Source organism: Sarcophilus harrisii, chromosome 4, assembly GCF_902635505.1.
Source record: "Sarcophilus harrisii chromosome 4, mSarHar1.11, whole genome shotgun sequence".
Taxonomy (NCBI): Eukaryota; Metazoa; Chordata; class Mammalia; order Dasyuromorphia; family Dasyuridae; genus Sarcophilus; species Sarcophilus harrisii.
Window position 1 is genome coordinate 55,840,813 of NC_045429.1, and position 24,984 is coordinate 55,865,796.

A 24,984-nucleotide genomic window follows, 5' to 3' on the forward strand; every position below is an offset into this window, starting at 1 on the left:
TTGACCCAGAGCCATTTCAAAATATCAATAATTATATTTTTTAGAAAATTTCAACAATATAAAAGAACAACTCTTACATTTTAACTTGGGGCCATATGAAGTGTGAAAAAGTAGTGCCAAAAAGACAATCTCTTTAATTATAAACTCTTTAAGAAATGCTATCGTTTTATTGAAGTTGCAGAAACCTTTTCAAACATTGTCACACACCATTTTCAGATAACAGTAGTGAAAAGCTGAGCCCAAGACCAGGGACAGGTGAGCCAGTTTTAAGTTTACACTACAGCACAGAAGGAACAACTACAAGCACGATAAAACTGGACTTCACAGATGAGTGGTAAGTTTATTTTTTTTTTTTTTAAAGTTCTTTGTCATTCTGAAGAATTGTTTCTAAAATGGATTTTCAAAATTGTCTTTGTTTTGTTTTTTCTTATTATTGAGTAAGAACCTCATTTTCTAGTATTATCTGGGAAGTAGATATTGTAAATAAAAATTTCAGGCACCTATTGCTTATTACTCATTTTAACCATTTTTGATGGAAATCTTTTTCAATTAATCTATTCTTGATAAGTCATTCAGCACTTAGAAACTAACAAGTGGCTTTTTGTAGCCTACCAAGCAAAGAATGAGCTTCTTAGCATGGCAGCATTCAAGATCTTTCATCATACTAGCCCCAACCCTTTTTCCAGAATTCTCTCTCAATATTCCCACCACAATCAGTATCACTTAACTTATTGTTCCTTAAGTATGTCCTATAATTTTCTCCCATTATATTTTTGCTCATACTGTTCTTTCAACCTGGAATGCCTTCCTTCCCCAAACATACTTGTCAAAGTCACACCATACCTAGCTAAAATACCATCTCCTTTATGAAGATATCTGGTTTTCTTGGAATTACATATTATCACAAATTCCCATTGTGCTTTTTTGGTAACTTTTATTGGTACTTTTAATAATTTATCTTGTGCTTTATAATTATTTCTTTCACTCCCTCTTCCTGATGAGAAACTCCTTAAGGACCAGAATCACATCTTACTCATATTTGTATATTTGAAAGTCCTAATACAATGCCTTTCAAATATTGAGTAATGAACACATTTATTTAATTGTATTTAACTATTTTGAACTATGATATAATGTAGTTAATATGACAGGGAAATTTCTCTTAAAGGATTTGCCAGGGAAGTACGAGCTCTGACAGATCCTTCCTAGTGGGAAGGCCTTTCAGTATTAGCCCAGTGCTAGCCTGGAATGTCTTTTGTCCAGGGACCTACCCAAGTTCAGAGAGGTTTCTCACCAGATCAGCCACAGGTCAATGTATTTTTCAGCCACAGTGATTCTCAGATTATCTTTTCAAAAGTAGAAGAGAAGAAATTTTCATCAGTCAGAAGGGAGTATTGTCACTGACAAATCCTTGAAATTTTTAACATTTAATGAAGGAATAATTCTGGTATTCATCTGTAAAAAAGGAAAGAAACTCTTATGTGTGATCAAAGAATGAGCAGCAGTGATAGTATAATAAAATTCCTTTAACTGCTATATCCATATGCAATTATGAGTTCTCTACTATAAAATTTTCAAATAGTTTATGATGATACAGATATTGAACATTTCTATAGATTCCTTATTTCTCTACTTTGGAATTTTCTTTCTAGATTTTTATGTTAGTGCTTTGGAGGCAAGTGCCAGCAAGTTCTAGTCAGAGCATTACTGCATCCCCTACCTAGATAGTTGATGCAGATTTTCTTCCATGTCATGAGACAGCACCAGAAAATATGTCATCCTCTGTCAATGATCTCTCCGTGTTTTTTTTAAAGATTTAATAAGTACATGTACATGCATGAGCCCCTGTGATAAAAGATATTAAAGTCTGAAATTAATGAAATTTTGAAAAATGACTCTTTTAAGGTTCTTACACTGTTTTTAACTGTTTAAACTTGTATGAAAATCATGACCCTTGGTCTTTAAGCCTACATTGTAAATCAGAATATTTTTATTCTAGTTTCTTTTCTGTGCTTTATGCCATCATCTTTACCTTGGTGTCATTTAATCAAAAGGTTTGATTTCTTATAAAAGAGTCACTTATTTTCTGGATCATATGATCAAGGTGAAGGACTAGGCATATTTGATCCTTGCAACCTTTCAAAACTCTGAAAATAGGAGTTAGATAAAGACAAATAGATAAAAATTTCAGTTTTCTCCATAATACAGGATACCAAAGGGGAAAAAGAGATAAAGATCTTTTTTCAAAGTTAAGAGGAGATACTCCTGATGAATGGTCCTTTGGAGGAAGAAAGATGTTCTTTAAGGGGAGACCAGGACCTTGTACTAGGTGTGGTTTGTAGGAGTGTAATGTGTATAGAGACCATTCATGTAAAAAGAAACAGATATCCCAGGGAGGAGATTACATGATGAATAGGAGAAGAGGACCATGCAAAGGGCAAAACTTGATTATAAATATAGAATCAAAGACATGAGAAAAATTTTACTATGGGTCAGAATCCTCCCTTTCACCTGGAACAATTGATATTTCTAAGAATAAGGCACAACCGAAAAAAGAAATCAAGAAGCAAGATGTGCAAAGCAATAACAAAGAAACTTTTTAAAAGAAGGAACCCAAACTATGTACCTTAAAAGCTTTTAATTCCATTAGGAATATGGGAACTAGAGAAGAACCAGGACCCTTCTTATAGGGTCATGAACCAAGGAATAAATGTCTAGAATAAATCTAAAGGGAAGGTAGATAATGAAGAAAATGAGGGCAAAAAAATCTTTCCTACAAAAAGGCACAGAAAATGAAAATTTTAAAACTACTAAACAAAATAATTTGAAGGGAAACAGAGGAAGTGGATGTTACTTTTCTTCCAAAAGAGAGGAAGAATTAAATAACTAGAAATAAAAGGAAGAAAGAAAAAGGAATTAGTAAGTTAAAGAAGACCAGGAGAAAAGATAACAAATGGGGATGAGAAGTAGGGATGAGTTGAGGGTGAGAGGAAGAGAGTCTGTAGGTATAGGATTGCAGGTATAGGGTTGTCTTAAAATAGATTAAGCGAAAAGAAGAAATAAAATTAATAGATGAAGGGGATACAAGTGTGGGTCCTATTTTGGACCCCAAACCCCCTCCAAAACAATATTAGAGTCAAAGAAGAGACTTCACTCATCTCTTTAAAAAATAAGTGCATTGAAAAGTCCAATAAGATGAAAAGAGTGGCAGAATAAAAAACTAAATCTATAGCCTATTGCTTAAAAGAAACACACCTGTAAAGCAAAAACCATGCAAAACAGAGAGCTGGGAAATTTTATTATTCATCAGGTAAATCTAAAAAACTATGAGTTTTAATCATGCTGTCAAGCAAAGCAAAAGCAGGCATTCACAAAGTTAAAAGGAATTAACAAGGAAACTACATTATTCCAAAAGGAATTGTAGACAACAAGTCAATATCAATATATTATCAGTTAATCAATCAATTAAACTTTTTGGCTCCAAATGCTTTAGCATTTAAATTTAAAAAAAAAATAATCAACTGAACAACAAGAAGGCCTAGGCAGTAATAATACAGCCGTGACAGAAAACACATTGTTCCTCTCTCAGTTTTGGACAAGTCTAACATATAAATAAAAGGATAAAAATAGAATCAAACAATTTACTGGAGAGTCTAAAACTAAAGGATTTATAGTACTTTCTAAATGAAACTGCAAAAGAATATTTTTCTCAACACTGTGCTGCAAACAAATGTAAAAAGGCAGTAATGGTAACCATGTCACCTATACACCATAACAAAAATACAGATAGTATTCCATTCAGGAAGCAAGACATATACCCAAAGAAAACTTAACAAAGATAATCTAAATAATAAGTGTTTGGGTCAAAGAACAAATCAAAGAAACAATTAGTAATTAAATGAAAAAAATTATCATGATGAAACAATGTAAAGAAATGTTTGTGGTACAGCTAAAAGGAGTCACATCTCTACAAGAGGATTAATGAAATGAATATGCATTTTTAAAAATAAGAAAGCCAAATAATAAGAAAATCTAAATTAAGCCCCAAAAGAGGAAATATTAAAAATTACACAACAAAGAGATAGACTGGAAACAAAAATCTCTAGAATAATGATAAAAATAAAATCTGTTTCTATGAAAAAGATAACAAAATTGATAAACTTTTAGTCAGTCTTATTAAAAAGCAGAAAAATAAAATAGATAAACTAGCAAAATAGATAAACAAAAACAAGGTGAAATCGCAACTAAAACCTGACATAATAAAATAATTACCAGAAGTACTGAAAAAAAATCTTGATGGATTAATAAGAAAAATTTTTATTAAGCTTTTAAAAAACAATTAGTAATAATTCTACCCAACTTAATTTTTTTAAAAAAGAAAACATCTTACCAGATTCCTTTTGATTTGTTTATATCAAATAAAATATTTTTAAATAAAATTGTCAGACTTTGTATTCATCAAGACTAAGATGAATGCCAAGAATGAATGTATGTATGCTTCAGTATTAGAAAAAAGTGTAATGATCTTAAAAACAAAAATATCTAAAACTGTACCATTATCTCTATAAATATAGAAGAGGTTTTTGATAAAGTATATTTATGTTGAAAACCCTAACAAATAAAAGGTTTTGAGGGACCTCTTTTTAAATTTATAATAAGTATCTGTACCACCAAAAACAAGAACATTATGCCATGATCATATGCTAGAACCTTTCCAAATAATTGTAGGAGAAAAACAAAGATGTCCACTCACTATGGGAAATTATGACTAAATTTATATAGGTATTTTGTATGCTTTGAAAATTGATCCTTAGATATTTTATGCATTTTTGTAGTTATTTGGAATAGGATTCCCCTTATTATTTTCTTGATAAAATAAAAGCAATTGTTTTGAAAAAAAAATATTTAGACCAAAAGGAAATGATAAAAAGAAACTAAAAGAATATGGCACTTCCAGACCTTTAACTGCAGTATAAAGTAGTTAGCAAAACTATCTGGTATTGGTCAAAATTAGAGCAGTAGATAATTGGAATAAACTATACAATGGAGAATCAGAAACAATGGAACTTAATAATCCAGTGTTCTATAAACCAGAACATAGAGATTTCTTAGGGAAAATAAGCTTTTTTTTTTAAACTGCTGGTAAAACTGAAAAGCCATCTGGAAGAAATTAGAATTAAATCTTCATCTTTTACCATATTACACATAAGAATATATGACCTTAATATTAAAAATTATGCTACAAAAAAGAAGAGCAGATTATATCTTTCTAAACTCTACGTACAATAACAGATACTCAAAATGATGACTCAGATCAAGAAAAAAATTAAGTTATATTGAACATTCTTGAAGAAAGCAAAAAAAATCAATTATTTCAAGAAAGATCCCATTAAAAATAAAAATAACCAAAATTTTGAAAAAAGTGTAATCATCTTAAAAACAAAAATATCTAAAGCTGTACCATTATCTCCATAGATATAGAAAAGGTTTTTGATAAAGTAATTTAACAAGTAATCTTCCCTTCTATGCAAAATTCATTTATGTGGAACACCTTGGTAGCAATGACTACATAGGTAATACCTATGTTTCTATAATTCTGTAAATGATGCTTTGAAATTATTTCTAAACATATTTTTTTATATCTCTTCATATTAAGTTGTTGAATAACCTAGATTGAGAATAACAGAAAAGATTGATTCTCCAAAGAGAAAAGTCAGAAGTGACTGTTAAGGGAGGAAACATGTTCCTACAATTTAATTTACAAGGGCCAGAAATTGAACGCTGATGACCATCCCCAATTAATAATAGAAGCCTACACATCTGGGAGGGGAAAAAAGGGTACATCAACATCATTTGATGTATGTGGAATATCTTGGCCTTTTTCTTGATTTGTAAATGCCTCAAAATAGCAAGGACATTAGAGGCTACTGGGAAATATATTGTAACAATTTGTGTACATATGATTTACATCTGTATTTTACTTATATCTCTAATAAACTTTAATATTTAGAAAAGGGTTCTTCATTAATACAGCCATATATATCTTATATATAACAATTAATTTTTACATATAAAATCTTATTTGGGTTGGGTTTTTTTTTTTTTTTTGGTTTTGTTTGTTTGTTTTTGTGACTTGTTAAGTGACTTGCCCAAATTCATATAACTAGTAAGTGTCAAGTGTGAGATCAGATTTGAACTCAGATCCTTCAGACTCCGGGGCTAATGCTCTATCCACTTCATTACTAACCTCCTTCCATTTAAAATCTTTTTACAATAATTTGGAAGAAAATTAAAACAACAATTTTCTACTAAAATACATGTACTTTAGTTGTCTCTAAGACCAGTGTGCTATTTTTGTTCGTTCAAATTTCTTTCCAAAAAAAAAAAAAAAGATTCTGTATCTCATTCATTATCAATTTATTTGGGGAATATTTCATTTTATTTTCCAATGCAATGCAGATCCCTTAATATTAGGTGAACTTTTCTGCTCAAAGAGCAGCAGAAGAATATTTGTAATAAAATGATGAATCTTGTCCTCTCCTTCCCCAAAAGTATGATGAAATTCCAATTCAAATACTTGGTATAGTCCTGATCGTCACATCTTAAGAAAAACATAATCAAGCTTTAGGGGTGTTCAAAGAAGGGCACTTAAACACAGGTTTGTGTGCCAGGCTTGACTCCAAAAAGTGAGACTCTTTAGCCTGAAGCAGCAAAAACTGATAAAATGTCATTTTTAACATCTGTAACATCATAGAATTAATGGATTGGTTGGACCATTAGCCAAAGGCAGAAGAAGGAAGAAAAAATGTAACTTTATATCAAAATTTAGTAAAAATGCATCTAGATATGAAGGCCAATAAAAATATAATAAATGCTATTTTTTTGTTTTGTTTTGTTTTTTGTAAACAGATTCTAAGACTGTAGTTATCCAGATTTGATAGGGGAATCAGTTGCAAGGAGAAGGGAATATTATACTAACATGTTATTTCTTATTGCTATGTGGTTTAGATCATAGAATTTTGACTCAAAAGTAATCTTGGAATGTTTATCCTTTATAAGCCTAATTTTAAACTTGAGTCCATTTCTGCAATTACACTCCACACCTCTGATTTCTTATTTTGTATTCACTTTCATTAAAAATTATTCAAAAGTATCCCATACTTTATGATCTCATCCCTTTGAGTCACTTGTCATCTCTTCTGGGGGCAGGAGCAGCACTGCCTCAAGTTCTAGAGGAAGTGGGAGCCACAGCAAACCTGAGGAACAGGACTCATCTCGGGGCCTCCCTGGCCCCTCCCAGCCACAGCTACAGCCAGAGCCTCCAGGCGGGGAAGCCAGTAAGAATTGTTTTCTGTTATCCTAAAAGTTTTAAACCAAGACACAAAGCTTGAGGGGAGGAGAACGTTAGCCTCAGATATTTTGGTCGCTCCTGAGGCTGAGAGAGAGCAGACCTATAGCTTCTGGGAATTCTCATTTGCCCAGGTCTTCTCTTGTTTAGAGCAGTGGGGAAAACTGAGGTGCAGAATTTTTGAGGGGCTAGAATTAGACTGAAACATCATTGGGAAGTGCTTAATAACAAAAATAAAAATACAACAAAACACAAATATTTTACTTTTTGCTTTTCAAAATTAATATGCTACCCTGAATTTGATGCCATTGCTGTTGAGCACACTTTGTATACTAGTCTCTGAAGTGACTGTTGGCTTTCCAAGGTTTATTGTAGGGGCAAGAGGGTATAGGACCCTGGAAGTTACATATAGTGGAGAGCCTGATTCTCTGGAAGCCTACCCCATCTCAGTGTCATCATGCTGTCAGTGATTGCTGACTGTCAGACCAATAATTCCAGAGTAAGGAGTGTATGTGACAGCCCATCCCAGACTTCTGGTAACAGACTTATTCTTACTGTAAGTTCCATCAACATTTGACTTTGTCAATGATCTGTGTCTTACAGGGAACCAGAGCAGCCTTCCTTTTGGTCCCACTATTAGCAATTATTGTACTAACTTTTGGTCCCACTTTTTAGTAAATACTTTTTCTACTTTTTAAATTAATAAGATATTTTTGTAAATTAAGTAACATCTTGCCCTACAATTACTCTGTTTTCTTATTCTCCATATATCCCCCACTCCATATCTACACAACATTCTTTTGTTACCTTTCTTTTGTTTTTTTTTTTTTTTTATAATAATGCCTTGCATTTGTGTAGTGTTTTATCATCTACAGAGCACTTTGCTCTTAAGAACTCTGTGAGATAGGCAGTACAATAATTTGCCTCCATTTTATAGGTGAGGTTACCAAGGCTTAGTGACATTACATGAATTGCTCTGGCTGCTGATCTCTGGTTTTTTATTCTTCCTAAGTGACCAGCCCACATCTTTTTTCAAGCATATGGCACTCAAAACATTTTATTCTGCTGGTGTCACACACAAATTGTCATTGGTCACATGCTGCAGCCTACTTATCCACCCACCAAGCAAATTTCCATTGCCCTTTCGGTTGTTTATAATTTGAATTATTCTGAGATTGTGGAACTACATGACTCATAGCCATGAAAAATCCCACTCTCAGTAGAGGAGAGAAAGGGGGAAAAGGGAGGAGAGACAAAGAGACAGAGAGAATGAGAATTAGAATGGTACAGTAAGAGATCATGAGGAATTTCACATTTGGGGTGACCTACGTTCAAACAGGAACTGACTTTAGTTAGTTGTGAACCCTAAACATGTCATTTCACTTCTGAACTTCAGTTCTGGTGTGTGTGTGTGTGTGTGAGTGTGTGTATCCTCAGTAATTACTCTATCTCATAGTTACTTCAGGAACAGGGTTCCAATCCTGAAATATTAAATAAATGTGATAAATCCTTACTTTTCACTAGAAAATTCCTTTGTTTGAACTCTGTGACATTTGTATAGTGTTTTGAAAAAAAATTTCTTTACCAGCTTTTGATTTTAGTACTCTATTATATTATTATTTTAAAAATTATGCCTATAATTCTCTCATTTTTTAAAATAATCTGTATATGATGGACTTTGAAAAGAGCTTTCAAGGCTGAATTTGCTTCCACCAAGTTAATCATTTTATTATGATTAATAACTTAAATCCTTTATACCTCCCATTCAATTACATGACAAAAAAAATTTTGGTGTGATCTAGGAAGACTTGCTTTTCATCAGAGCTCCTTGACATCTACATAGACCATTCTCATGTCTAGTGGGATAGGAAACAAAAAGAGGTTAAACTAAGGTATTACTGTTGCTATCAACAGTATCTGTGATTGTACAGTTCAAGTTAATGGGGGGAATAAAACAACCCACAACCTCCTAGTATTTCCCATTGTCTCTTAAGTTACCCATAATATTCCAGTCAGCCAGTTACTGATTTATTAAGCATCTGCTATGTCCTGTGCTAGATTTGGGGGACACAAAGACAAAAATTGAAACTGCATCTTGTTTTTTTATCAAGAGAAACATACATTAGTTCTTGAGAACAACTCTCCATTCCTTTCTGTTAGTATCCCCAGTGCTTGGGACATAGTACTTAATAAATGCTTTTTCCTTTACTTCATTTACAGCATTGAATACTCCTGATCTCAACTGATCTCAGAAACTAAGCAGAGTTGGGCCTGCTTAGGACTTGGATAGGCAAAGAGCTGGGAATACTGGGTACTCCAGGCTTAAACATTGGGCTTAGTGGCTAAAGTTCCAGGTCTGGAGTGAGGAAGATCTGAATTTAAATGTGACCTCAGACACTATGACCCTAGGCAAGTGACTTAACCCCATTTACCTTAATTCACTGAAGAAGGAAATAGCAAACCACTCCTTTATCTGGAATTAGATATGATTGAATGACTGAACAACATCAAGTAGCTTTAAATCTGCACTAAGATTTTGAGATGCCCAAAATGAACATCACTTAGAATTCCATTTCTAGCTGTTTTGCAGGATATATGTGATTATATAAATTTCACTGGACTGTCCAACCTATTCAACATAACAAATGTTAAATCTACAAGACACTATGTTAGTTGTTTGGGATGCAGAGACAAAAACCTTATAGGACTTATGTTTTATAGAGGAATTAGGAAGTGAAGGGAAGGTGCAGGAATACAGTTTGTATCCAAAACATACTCAGGTAAATCTATATAAAATAACAAGAGAAGAAACAGTAATAATTTCCTAGTGGTGGAAGACTTCACTGAAGTGGCCCTTGAGCATTTGAGAATCACTTAAGACTAGCTGGTAAACAGATATCCATTTAAGAACCAAAAAGACTGTTTTCCCCCCAGAAAAGCAACTGAATCCCTCCATGATAACTGGGCCAGTATTAGGTAAAATGTGTACATGGCCTCAAGGAAATAAAAGGTTACTTAAAGCCCAAGTGCTTTAAGTATAAGGAAGAGAGAAAAAAAAAAGCAAAATTGGCATAAGAAATAATGATGGGTAATCTTAAGAAAGGCTGGATATAAAGGTTTGATGAGTTGGTGCCTGCTTTTATAAACTACTTACAAATTAATGGTTAAATGTTTCCATTCAAACAGCTCCTGAAGAGTCCTCAGAGGAGACCACCAAGGCTCAGGAGTGCAGCTGCTCTGAAGAAGCAGTTCAGAATCCCACAGATACAGGTGGGTTGCTTTGTTCTATTTAGGCAATTGTCCCACAATGGGAACAAAAACTATAATTAGGACAAGCGTTTTGGAAGCCGGCAGTTCTTTTAAAAAATATTTCAGGACAAATTGATCAACTGCCTTTCTTCTCTTCAAACTGGAATAGTTATAATGATGAGAAGTGTATTTATTTTTGGATAATTTGGAATCATATTAGATAAAGAATTAAGTTATGCTTGTCCTTTGACCCATTGATGTCACTACCTGACATTTTCCTATGATGATTAATATTATTTTTATTATTGTTATTATTCCCAAGAGGGAATGGCCCTATATATACAAAAATACTTATAGTGCTTTCTGAGGTAACAAAAAATGGAAACAAAGTGAGTGTCCATCGAAAACACGCACTTTCCATCATCATCACTACTTTGAAATCAGGTCAAATGATTAGTGATAGCTGAATGATTAACTGATCACATCATTTTCTGATCACAATCAAATGCAGTTTTCTCTGAGCCTCTGGGATGCAGCTTAGAAGACAAGAATGACTCCAAACTTGACAATTCTTGCAAAGTTCCAGAAGAATCCTCTTTAGAGGAAAAATGCCAGGAGCAGGATCCTTCAGTTCAGCCCACCATGGAGGGAACTGCACGTGCAGAGAGCACACCTGATGAGCCTCAGGCCCCAACAGAACCAACAGGGCCGCTTATTCATGAAGAAACATTGACTCGGGGCTCCACTTTCCAAGAAACTGATGACAGTGACGATGAGCCGGTCCTAATTCCAGGTGCCAGATATCGGACAGGACCAGGGCATAGGTCAGTAAGCACTCCAATTTTGTCTATAATGCATATCCTCAAAGGCCATTATTAGATAGGTCTTCTAGGATTACAGAAGCGAAGCCTATAAACTTTTTGATACTTGATTTGCTTTCCCTAAGAGGGTGCAGATTACCTGATTAACATATAGGATCATGATCTTTTTAAAACTAAAAATGATTTTACATATCATATTCTTTGGGGAGACTTCTTTAAGAGGTAAGTATCATTTTTTTCATTGATGCAAAACTCTAGCCATGAGCCTGGGTCTAAATTTAGAGTCAGAAAGATGATGGTAGACTATGCAAGAGGGTTAGTTATTTAGAGCACCAAGCTTATATTTAGCTCCCAAGTTACACATGGAGTAGCCAGCTTTGTAGAAAACATCTGTCACCACATTTATACCACTTCCCTGGTGACTATTAATTGAGGAGACTTGGATATGTTCTTCTGTTGTGAGTAGCAGTATTTTTATCTTTAGTTCCTGCTAAATCCAGTGGCTCAATTTAGAATCAGGGTAAACGGTGCTCATTAACTCAAACCTTGTAAAGAAAGAATTAAATTACCACATTCCCTTTTCACAGCTCCTCACCTGCTAATTTAATGGGATCAGAAGGTTAAGATTTTGAAAAAAAAACTTGTTTGTTCTCATTCTGTATTTGATAGACCATTTGAATTAATTGTTATCTGGCTCTGCTAGAAAAAAGTTTCTGCAGATAATGTCATCCAAGTCAATGTGTTTCTCCCCATTCTTTCACACAGAATCAAGTTTTATCTTTCAAGTTGTAGTTGAGGCAGTGGCGAAATTTTATTTCATCATTTCAAAAGTCTAGGAGGACCTCCTTATGGAGCAAAATATTCAGACATTTAATTCAACCTACAGTGAAAAAAGTACACTGCCAGTGAGCACTCGATACATTTCGTCTTACTACTTATTAGATGTTGCAAAGGTCCAGAATTGGAAGACCTGTGCAAACAAGTGACAGCAGAGGCACCCATGAACCCATGTTCCAAATTATACCCTACCTTATTGGCTTTGGAGGCGAGATTCCTAAGAATTAAAAGAATTACGGTGTCCCTTTGGTCATGCTTGGTTAAGGTCTGGCTGGAGATAGCATCAAGATTTCAAAGCGAGTTCTCTTTCCCCATGTTCAGATGTAGGCAGATTACTTATCTTCTTGCCTTCTTATTACCCCTCACTGATTCTTAGCCCCCTGTTGCCACTCTTGTAGAGAAACAGTAGTTTCCTTTTCCTTCCATTTTTAGGTCTTCTTTAGAACTTATTTGTCATCAGAGGAGACTAAAATTGAAATTCATTTAAAAAATATTTATGGTTTCTAAAGATCAAATTGGAGAAATAGACTCTAGGATATGGGTAATTTAAGTAAAATAGGAAATCTTACAATCAGAGTGGTCATCTATTATTAGGACTGAATCTTTAACATTTAGCATGGAAATATGTATTAAAGGCCAGGCCCACAAAGTGAAATGAACTGTCTGAGGTTGCACAGAAAGCAGGTCTCTGAGTTCCCAGTCCGGCACTCTTTTGTCCATACTGCTTCCAAAAGTCTTGGTTTCCATATAATTATAGGTTGCATTTATCAAATGGCCATTGCTTCTGATCAAATAGCCATTGCTTCTGATGGCTAAGGACTGATAGCGAAATTGTGACAAAAACAGAATTTAAATACCACCTTTGTGGTAGAATATGATATACGTCTACTAGGATTTTTGTTTTTTTAATAAGTGTCTTCCTGACAGGTAAAAATTATAGAATCAAAGAAGGTATCTTGGAAACCATGAAGTCCAACTCCCTCATTTAGAAAAAACTATCCCAGAGAGATTGTATTTTCCATGTTTACACAGCGACGGTATGGGTGCATGTATACCCACAAATATATACACACACATACATACATATTTACACGTGTATATGTATACATATTTGTATGTAAATGTTTTTATATAGGTACAAAAATGACAAAAACAAGGACTGAAATATCCAGATCTTCTGATTCTCAACCATGATTGCAAAAAATTCAAATTTTAGTATCTCTAACATTTATGCTAAGTCAGTTCTCCTCATTTTTATATATGGGAATATTTAGGCACTATGAAGTTAGATGATTTCTCAGCATTATATAGCCAGTCAGTGCTGATTCTTAAAATCAAAGTCCGGAGATGTTGCCATGGCTTTCAGGAGACTTCAGTGCTAATCCTGCCTCTTTCATCTTCCCAAGAGGTTCCCTGAGCTTTTAAACTGTGAGCTGAGGACCAGCTGCATGGGTAGAATTTTTATCCTCTTTCACTGCGGAGAGAAATGATGATTTTCCTCATATTAAGAACCAATTATTGAATTGTAATTCCCCCTTTTCCACTTCCTCATTCAGAAAGCTACCCCTGTAGGTTATTCAGGTAACCTTTACAGTGCAGGGCTAATACTGAGATGGAAAACTCAAATCTGTTCAAAAGATAAAGAAATTTTAGTTTAGGGAAATTGATGGATTCTGCTGGTGCATTATGTTACTCAGGTCTAGGTAAAAGTGGATTTGCCTAGATCATTCGAGATGGGGTGATATGAGTATAGACAAATTTCTGACCAAAATAAATGATCAGAATCATGTACATCCTTACCCTCATTAGAATAACCCCCCCTCTCTTTATAATATTAATTCATTCTCTCATTATTTGTTAACCATCAAGAATTGATTGCCACCCTCCAGAATACCCACTCTTCCAAAGACATGTAAGCATTGAGTATATTCCATGAGGAGTCTTTGGCATTTGAGGGTTATCACTGTCTCCTTTTATTAATTATACCATGATTAATAAAATAATTAATTACTCAGAAATTATGTCTCTCAAACTTTTTATACATCATTTCCTGCCATGCCAGTGAAATCCTATATCCACTCCAAAAAACCAAAAGGACAAAAAACCAAAAGTAAAGGAATAATAAGAGCTCAGCACCTCATTTTTACATAGCTTAAAGCTATTTAGATCACATGTGAGTACAGAGTAACTCCAGGAAATTCTTTTCTTCCATTTCTTATTCTTATAAGAACCCCTGAGGGGTTCAGAACTAATATAAAGAAAACTCAGTGTATGTAGCACCTGTAGTCCAAAGCACCTAGACTCCATGCCAGAAAAGCATATCAGTATTAGGTAACCCATTATTGCTGATTCTCTAGACTGGAGACAATTTTGGATTATTCTTTGCTTACCTCATTTCTTATACCTCAGTTTGTACACAAGTACCAGGATAGATTCAAGGCTGACACAGAATTTAGCCAGCCTCTGAAGGTGGAGAAATACCTTTCTGATTGCTCTTTGATGTCAGGTCACTTCTCCATTTAAGGCTCCAAAACTTATATAAGTGCTTACATGAGAGAATTGATAAGTAAGAAATTGAAAGAACTGCCAAACCCCCAAGAAACTAACAAATTAATGGAAGACTATAGGGCAAACATGTAAAATGCATTTAAAATATATGCAACATAAATTTAAAAGACATAAAAAATTAATTATAGTTGTACAAATCTGTGAGGTGATGGTGTGATTGTTATTATCATCAGACTCTGCTTTCTTTCATAATAAAATTCAATTTTCCTCTGAATTACCAAATTTGCACAATTCATTATCAGCTACTGAACCAAAATTTATAAAAGCATATTTGGATTCAGACATTGGGCAAGCAATTTCTTTTTAAAACTAAATATAAGCCTTAGCTTCTAAAACTATGTTAAAACCTGTCCGACTAGAATTTTTCAAAAGGGCCATGGTATTGTCCTAATAGGTATTTTTTTCCTGTCATGTAATTTATAAGCCTTCCTTTATTGGGAGGAAGAGGGAGAGGAGGTAGTGCTAACATTATTTAGTGAAATACCTTTCTTCTGACAGTTTCCATCAAAAACAGTATCTATGGTTCTCCTCTTTCCAAAAATCGTTTGTGGTAAACATAAACTACCTACATATTCTTGTACTTTTTAATATGTCTATTTTTCAGCTATAAGTCTTCCAGAGAAACCCTATAATTCAGCTTCATTTCATAATTAATAGAAACAGGTATCTTAAATTCTGCCCTGAAAGGAGAAAAGTCAAGAAAATACCTTCCTAAATTTACATTGAGTTAGAGAATCTTCAAGGAGATTAACGATTTAAAAACTATTCTTTGAGAAGCTCCCACTCCCATAATTTAATTTTACAGACTTCAGAATATCTACTCCAACATAGAGCTTTCCAGATTTGAATGAAAAATCACAGTAAAAGGACATTTGTCTCACAGATTTCTTTCCAGCACCCTGTGAGAAATAGAATTCAGAGATTGATCTGTATTTCAGAATGCTGTAGCTCCATAGGAATAAGGTGTACTTTCATAAGTACGAACAATTACCCACTACTATATATTTCTGTTCTTGTAAGCTTCCATTTCTAAGTGACTACTTAAATAACCCTGTTTTTTTGTTTTGTTTTTTTTTGAGAGCGCTTCACAAGTATTACTTGGAACAAAGCCATTTTTTCATAGAAAGATTGTGCACCAATTTTTTATGTGTGCAATCATCATAATAAGGATAGCCCCTTAAAATGTAAAATAAAAATTCAAATTTGTATTCTTTTAAGGTTGGGAAAATGTGATTCAGATTTCTTTTTGCTGAGATTAAGCATGAGAAGAAAATGTTTTAGAAAAAAGGCTTTAACAACTAACATAGAGATTTTAAATGGAATGCTCCCATTAACTCTAAAAATATGTCCCTAGAACTCGCCTACAGTAAATAAAATAAATCTTAGAAAATAACTAGGTTATACTCTCTAGTGAAATACCTCACTTGTTGGAAATCAAAATGTAAAAATGTTGATTCAGTATCTGGATTCTCTTAAGTTTGTCCATGGAAGAGATCTTATAAGTGGAAAATAAAAAAAGGAATAGACGAGCAATATCAGAAAAAGAAAAAAAAAAAAACCCTTACAAAAGATATAGTATCTTTAAAGTTTCTTGAAATGTTAGTGATTGATGGTCATCTGGTTTAATAGCTAAAAAGCAGCAGGCAATAGTCTGTTAGATATTGACTGGAGGCTCCATAGAATTATACATAACAAAAATCAGATATAGAACATCTTTTCAGAAAGATGAATACTCACTTAAATCCATTACAAACATGTTTATCTCTGATTAATGAGGTCCTTGAATTATTAGGTACCCAACTAGCGGAGATGGGCATTTTGGGTGAAGATCTGTGACTCATTAAATTTCCTTAGAGTTTGTAATGGGGTCACACATTATTATTGTGGCTGTGCTATTTAGAGGAATAGAAAAATGAGGCCCAATCATTTTTTTCTCCATGCCAATTTTGGTTGCTCTTGATGTCTTCGTTTCCTCTCACACTTTTAAATATCTTAATTTATTATTCCAGTTCATAGGGAAAAACTTCAGTCTTTTTAGGATGAAGTAACTGAATATGCAAATGGAAATCTTAATACTAATTTAAATATTTGACCTTTTGAGGTGTTTGTGAATGACTTTAGTCATTTCATTTTGTGTTCCTTTCACTAGATTTAATGTCAGAGGAACAGCAATAGGTGATAGAATAATGAGGTAATTCAATATCTTCGTTCCTTTTTTCTTTCTTTCCTTCCTTCCTTATGATGAATTTGCCAGGTCCTCATTTTCCATGCTAACCATCTTTCCTATTAACAGTTAATACTTTGTTTAAACTGACTGAATTTTAAATGCTGCACCTTATAAAATAGGCTGCTTTTACCATATATGTATTTAGCTGCATGAACTGCATGGGAACAGAATGAAAAAAAAAATGGTTGTGCAGATAGAACCAGTGTTAACTTCTCTAGTATGTCAAACGAAAGAGAAACTTTGAAATAAATGTTCTTGAAAAACAATATATCTATTTTAAAAATATTATTTGGAAAAATTATTTGTTTCCTTTAAGTTTTCTAAACTAGGTTTTGAGTAAATGATAAGCAACACATAACTGTAATTCATCATTCAGGCATGTATAATTTACTTTTATCAGTGACAAACAAAATTTTGTAGTTTTTATATAGTCTCAAGTATGTGTATGTGTATGCGTTTTTGAAGAGATGTTACAGTAAAAATGGCTACTCACTTTAAGATATTATCATGCCAAATATGACATAATTTCTTTCTTCAAACTTCTCTCTTCTATTAAGTCTGTGAAACAAATATTTATTGTTGTTGTTTCAGTTTGTTTATTTTTTAAAATTGTACTTTCCAGTGAACTTAACATCTCTATCAGTCATCTACCAGAAGCTTAGTTTGGGTATGGATTCTGCCTTATCATAACTGATGCAGAAGTCAGATGGATTATAAATTGAAAGTGAGACAGAAGAGACTACTTTGCTTCCTTAGAATGTAGAAGCCTTCAGAACTGAGGAGACTCTGGGAAAGGGAAGGAGTAACAATATAAGCCACAAACTGGAGTTTTCCAAATTAAAATCTGTGTTCTAAAGCCTAGGCTGGTTTACATATCTGTTTATGCTGGTTTTAGGATTGTTAATACATTAAGGGAGATTTGAAATTATCCTAGTGTTCACTGATTTTTCCACTGACTGTTGTGACTTTATGATTAACAACAATGAAGCAGAATATGTCAGCCTTGGTTTTTTGTTAGTCTTCTCTTTTTATATTGGGACTAAGTGATGATTGCTTCATTTTCATAAGGGAGACCATCTAAAAGAGCTATGATGTTTTCAAATAAGTGTAGAAAAAATAAAGCAAGCACATAGAGACGATTATGGAACAGTAACCAATTTCATAGTAGCTAGCTAGTGCTCAGCTACCATCTTCTTTGAAAAGAGATTACAATTGCCAGGCATGGTGATATTTGTCCCTGCCACTGGAGAAACCTGAAGCTGAGGCTGGTGGATCCCTTGAGTTTGCGAATTCTAAGCTGCAAGAGGGTGGACTGATGAAAACATGATGAACTTCTGGGAGCTGAGGATCCCAAGACTGCCAAAGGAGAGGTTCACTGACCCAGGCCTGAAAAATGGAGGAGGGTAAAGCTTCTCTTATCATTTTTAGGATCAGATCAACTAGTGGCAGCCTAAACACAAGGAGGACACCTAATTTTAAAGTGAGAGAAACATTACAGTTACTTTTCCCAAATAGTTAACTCTTAATTATCCTCTTGTGGATTATATATGATGAGTTTCTAGTTCAGGGAAGTTTCTCTCCTTCTATCTATAGCATAATTCTGGTTAGCTTTCTCCTGTCAATCAACTGTGTATTCAGAAAACACAAAATCATGTTAATATTCATTAAGTAAAGCATAATTAGATGTCTCCTGTTACCAAAAATAACAATATATTCCAAAACTAAATTGTTATTCTCTATATAGATTATACATGTACAATGATTTTAAACATATTTCCATATTTGTCATGTTGTACAAGAAAAATCAGACCAAAAGGGAAAAAAATCATGAGAAAGAAAAAGCAAACAAAACAAAATTTTTAAAAATATGAAAATACCATACTTCAAAGATCAAAGGATCTTGAAGAATAGGATACAATTTAGAGCTGGAAGGACACTTGAAGTCTACCCCTTCATCTGATATTTAAGGAAATTGAGACCCATAGGGTTTAAGTGATTTGTCCAATGTCTCAGAGGATTTAAGCAGAGGTTCCCATCTCCAAATTTAATACTTTTTCCACTGGGCCCTTTGTCTCATGAATGAAAGAAGTCATGAAAACATTCCCATTTGACATCATAATTAATCCTCCCTTCTGTGAGAATTAATCCTTCCTCTGTATAATTCTGTGAGAGATCATAAATACTTATCCTTCCAGAATTGGAAGACATGGAAAATATGTTCTCTTCTTCCCGTTCTCTTAAGAATTCTTTTCCTCTCATTTATACTTTTCTCTTTCTGCTAAAGTTCCTTCCAATGAGATTCTAATTCTTGTTATTAGTGGGAAGTATAAACTAATGTACAGAGATGTTTGTTTATTCATCATGATTTTATTTTGAGATTGTTTCCTACATTTAAGAAGTTAAAAAAATTAGAAATAAGTTGAAAGCCAGTCTGAATCAGCAAAAATTATGACATAGAACATTGGTTACTAAGTGGAATTTTATTGCTCTTATTTAGGGTACAGTAAATCAAATGAAACTAAGAGGTCTTAAAAGGGACCTGTTTTTTTTTTAAATTTTGTTAAATATTTCCTAATTACATTTTTAAAATATTTAACATTGATTTTTAACATTCTTGAATTCTGCATTGTCTCTTCCTCCTGCCCCTCCTTTTCCCTTTGAGAAGGCAAGGAATAATATTAATTATACATGTAAAAGTCATGTGAAACATTTCCATATTCTACATGTTACAAAAGGGGGACCCATTTTAATGAATGAGTAAGAATGATTTTTAAATACAGTGTTCACATATTGAATATTGTAATTAAGTATTCATATATTGAAAACTTTCCTCTCTGATCTTCTGCCCCTTAAAGAGATACATGGGTGACAAACCACAAAGAATTGAGGAGGATGGAGTCTGCCATTAGGAGAAGATAGATGTTGCTGAGTGATAGTGGCTGAATAACAGCTGAAGGTGGTCATGGGGAATGATGAGCTCTGATTCCTTCCTTCCCTTTCTCTTCACTGAAAGTTCCATTCATATCTTACCTATGAAGCCTTTCCTGATGACCCAAGTCAGAAGTGATCTCCCTCTGCTCCAGCCTCCATAGCTCCAGGCTTCAGAGGTAGCTCTTGGAAAGAGTGCTAGACATAAGAGCAGGAGACTTCTCAGCCCACATCCCCCCTCTCCCTTCTACTGCTCTGTGACCATGAACAAGTGACTCAACCCCTCTAGACTTGGCTTTTTCCTTCTTGGTAAAATGGAGATAGCCTCAGGTGCCTGCCTTTCACAGCTACCATGGCGTCCAGTGAGATAATGAGTAGCTGTTGTTAAGCCCACAGATGTCTCATCTCCCTCAAGTAAATTGTAAGATATCACGTCTTAACACTTCCTTGTGGGACGTGGCACATTATGTATACAGTAAGTGCTTGGTCAGTATTTGTCAGCTGAGTGTGTGTGTGTGTGTGCGTACATATGTTTGGAAATAAGGAAATAGAGTCAGAAATCAGAGGAGCAGATAACCTTCCTCATTTTGTTTTCTTGGCTTTACCTCCCTCTGAAGCTAAATGAAGGCCTCAGGAGGTAACTTAGATATCTAAGATCAAGTAAGGGCAGAAATGGATAAAGTCAAGCTTGCTGTGGAAGTTAGGTTGTAGAGAGCGGCAGCAGTTTGTGCAGCCAGTACTGGCCATCTTTGGGCCCAAGTGATCTTGCGTTGTTTGAGGCATCCTTTTAGTTGATGGAACATGTCCACGTGGCAGGGAAAGGGATGGGAATCTGAAGGTCACTCTGCAAATGGGGGGTAGAGCTTGATGACCATTGGACCTGGGACTAAGTACTTGTGAACCCTCTCTGAGAATCATACCTTCCATTGCTTCTCTCATACATCCCGCCACCCTAGTGCTGGGGGAGGGATCAGTGGATCAGCACATCCCTTTCTTCTCCTCCCCAGCCATCATCACTCTGCAGCCACATCTCCTCTATTAAGGTTTGTTCTATTTCATCCAGTTCCTTGTTGCTGTTATCTTTGTACTTCTAAGACTCTGTCTTTTCCTAATCAGTTCATTTCTCAGCTCACAACCTTCTCCACCCAAACCCTTTTCATCCACCAAGAATATTCTAGTCTCTTTAATCCATGACCTTTCTCATATCTATTTTAACCATGCATGCAGTGGGAACTCAGACTCCCTCTCCCAACTGAAACTGCATCCCTGAAAGGAGAAGTCCTGATTACATACAGTCCTTCCCCCTGGGATTCAGGATTTAATTTTCTTCTATTTGGCTTTAGGAAATTCAGTCACTGAATTGCAGATTTGCATTGAGGCCATAAGAAAAGCCAATTTCTATTCCTTTCTGTTTGGGAAAGTGCTACAAAGCACTGCTGACTTCATTATGACTCTATATATTGTTTTGTTGTTGTACTTTTTTTTTTTCTGAAATACTTAGAAGCAGCATTCTTTCTAAGAGAATGTTTATATTACTAACTTATCACACCCTTTTCTTAGGTGATGCGAAAGTAAATATCAGTTCAGGCTTTCTTGGTGATTTTGAGTTCTGAATTTAGTGGGCTCCAAATTGATGAAGGGCTCTAGAATAGAAAAATTAAGCCAATAAGTACATATAGGAAATAAAAATACATATGGAAAATAAAAGAAAGTTGTTGTAAGAACAAGAACAGAGCATTATCCTAGCCATGACTTTCCTTTTTTTTCTTTTTCATGTATTGTCCCACCACTGACAGTATTTCTTTCTCCTTATTCTGTCTCAGGAGTCACCACTACACTACCAAAAGCCTCCCTTATCATCTTTAATGTTTAATTTTTTTTAATGTTTAACTTTAACCCATGACTGGTTTAATCCCACTTTGTACACTCCCCCCTTCCCCCCACTTGATGCTGTGTGGTATTGAGAACATGAACACAACATAAAGCATCAATGGTAGAACCTTTCTACTGCTGACATGGGAAGAGAATCTCTGTTCCTAAAGTTCTGCATCTGGAGGCAGGATGATTTGAGTTAAAATTCAGCCTTAAACACTAGATATCTGGCCCTGGCAAATTTCATAATTTCTGTTTCAGTTTCTTCAACTGTAAAAATGGGGATAATAATAGTATTCACTCCAAAAGTTCTTGTGAAAATTAAATGAGACATAATTAACAACTTATAGCTCAGTGCTAGGCACATCATAGTCACTGAAAAAGCTTCCTCACTTCCCCGCTCTGGTATGAGCTTTATGAAAACTTATTCTCCAATCGGTAGAATTTGTAATTGAGAACAGATTAGATTTATTCTAATCTAGAATTCTAATTCTAAGAATTCTAATCTAGGAAATAAAATAATTTTTTTTGGTTGTAGAAGTAGAAGAGAACCTCCAGATCACTTCATCGCCAGGGAGAAGGAAGGGCTGTTTAATATGTGGAATTCAGAATAGAATATGCATTTGTTTTTTAGATCTTGCCAGAATTCTACTCATTTCTTAAATAAAAATAATAATGCTTTGCATGTAAATAATGACTTTTCCAAAATTTTTTCTTATTAGATTAATAAGAAAAAACATTATACAACTTTCCCTGATACCATGTTTCAGTTTTTTACAATCTTTCAGTAAAGAAATAATTGTTGCTGATTTTTTATACCTACTATAATTTCAGTTGGTTTTTCTTTGTTGTTGTTCTTTATTCGGTAGAGACAGCCAGGTGGCATAGGAGAGAGAATGTTGGTCTTGGAGTCAGGAAGACCTCAGTTCAAATACCACTTACTTGCTATGTGGCCTTGCATAAATGAATTCCTTAGCTCTCTACTGTAAAATGGGAATAATAATAGAGCCTGTTTGCCAGGGATATTGTGAAGATGGATTGAGGCAGCAGATACAGAAAAGCCCCTATGCAATCATCATTCATCATCATTATTATTATCAATGATTAATTAGCAACTTTGCTTTGCTTATCCTGGCATATTTTAAATAAGAACTAAAGTGGCCCTTAGTCTTGTCAGTTTGAGTCACCAACTTTTTACCTGAGACCTTCCTTGCTCTTAGATTATGGGGTCATAATTGTACATAGCATTCTGAGAAAAGCCTTTTTGGTGCTACAAAACATAGTATAGGCCATGGTTCATATATTCTAGGCTCCCATTTAATTAATTTCTGCTTATATTCGGGAATGTCTCTCCTGAATTTGCACAAATATGCCCTTTGATATGTCCTTTGAAATAAAAATGAAATGGTTTCCTTGATTTGTTTTGTACTCAATTCATGAGTTTTGATGCTAATTATTTAATGAATTTGTGATAAAATTACAAATAGAACATGTTTTTGAAGGGACATGGACCTTTACATAATTAAAAATAGCCATACTTAAACACAGCCATAATTAAAAATAGAGTCTAGTTAACAATGAGAATTGTGGCAAAAGAAGGAAACAAAAAAGGAGATTAGGAATTTCAGGTGTTACAAATAGTTACAAATAGCCCAAAACATGTATTCAACATTTTCTGTTGACTCCACCCAGAAGGAGATGTAAAACATTTTGCATCCTTCATGTTCATCTTGCCCTTTTTTTTTTTTTTTAAGCTCTATTGCTTCCCATCTCTGAGATGAATTTGAGTGATAGATAAAATATTAGAGGTAGGACTGGAGAATTGTATTCTTTGAGATTCCTGAAAGAACAATTCCAAATTATTATTATTATTATAATTTTAATAAGAAAAAATAATTAACTCTTGAAGGTTAGCAAAGCACTTTATATATTATCTCATTTTATTCTCAAAATAATTCTGGGAGGTGAGTGCTGTGGTGCTCTGAGGAAACTGAGGCACATGGAGGCTAAATAACTTACTTGGCTTTGGTCACATGACTACTTAATATCAAAATTCATTTGTTGAGGGTAAGACAGATTTCAGACAGATCACGAGTGTTGAAGAAGTTGAGTAAATGGAGGCTGAGGTAATTAACAGAGGGGCAGAGGTTGGAATGGTAAGTGTTATAAAAAGATCAAGTGAAACATAATATGTCATATGATCAAGTCAGTTGTCATATATTAAGCATTTTGTTGTTGAAATATTAATATCATAATAGTATGGCATAAAAGTCATAGTTTTCCAAAAAGGGCAAAAAAATGGAATCTACAAACTATTGGCCAGTAATCTTTGCTTGGGTTCCTGACAAAATTCTAGACTTTATGAATTAATTATGAAATAATAAAGAACTGGAAAAGAAAGTATATATTATCATACCAGGAACCAACAGCAAAGAACAGAATTTATCAGACTAATTTAATTTCTTTTTTTTTCCTTACTAAGTTTAAACTGCTAAACCAGGAGAACGCTGTTGAATAATATTTACCTATTTTTTAGCCAGATGTTTGATTAAATCCTTAGATGATTATACAGTTTGGTGAATTTGGAACAGGCATAATGGACCTAAAGAGTAGCCATTAATGGTTCAAGGTCATGTGTGGGAGGTGACTTCTGCTAGGGTACCCTCAGGATGTGTGTTTATTCCCATGATCATAAGAGTCAGGACAGAATGCAAGAGAAGCAACATGCAGAATGAGACTTGAAGTCAGAAAGATGAGGGTTCTAAGCCAACCTCAGACACATAACAGCTTTGTCACCATGCACAAGTCACTTACCTTCTCCATGCCACAATTATACCATCTTCCAAAGTTGCTTCTAGAAATTTTGTGATCCTTTGTCATTCTTATCAGTGTCTTAGGTGAACATACAGATAATATACTTATCATATTTTCAGATGATACAAAATGGGAGGGATAGCTGAAGTCAGCTTCAGGATCCCTCAAAATCCCTATTCTTCTTCATTCCCTCCTTCTCCTTCCCTCCTTCCCTCCTTCTTATTCCCTCCCTCCCTCCCTCCCTTCTTCTTTCTTTCCTTCCTTCTTTCCTTCTTTCCTTCCTTCCTTCCTTCCATTTATTTATTCTCTAAGGCAATTGA

At 34.2% G+C, this 24,984-nt stretch overlaps 1 protein-coding gene across 7 annotated transcripts in view; it reads left to right on the top strand.

The window, feature by feature from the left end:
• DCAF6 (DDB1 and CUL4 associated factor 6) overlaps positions 1-24,984 on the top strand; it is a 157,164-nt gene that overhangs the window by 117,660 nt on the left and 14,520 nt on the right. For 4 of the 7 annotated variants that reach the window (XM_031936840.1, XM_031936838.1, XM_031936839.1 and 1 more), the window contains 5 exons: positions 217-334; positions 7,210-7,337; positions 10,535-10,618; positions 11,109-11,421; positions 16,973-17,014. In XM_031936840.1, the coding sequence (XP_031792700.1) occupies positions 217-334; positions 7,210-7,337; positions 10,535-10,618; positions 11,109-11,421; positions 16,973-17,014 (685 nt within the window). The remainder of the gene's footprint in view (positions 1-216; positions 335-7,209; positions 7,338-10,534; positions 10,619-11,108; positions 11,422-16,972; positions 17,015-24,984) is intronic. The other 3 variants (XM_031936837.1, XM_031936842.1, XM_031936843.1) reach the window with 1 other exon arrangement.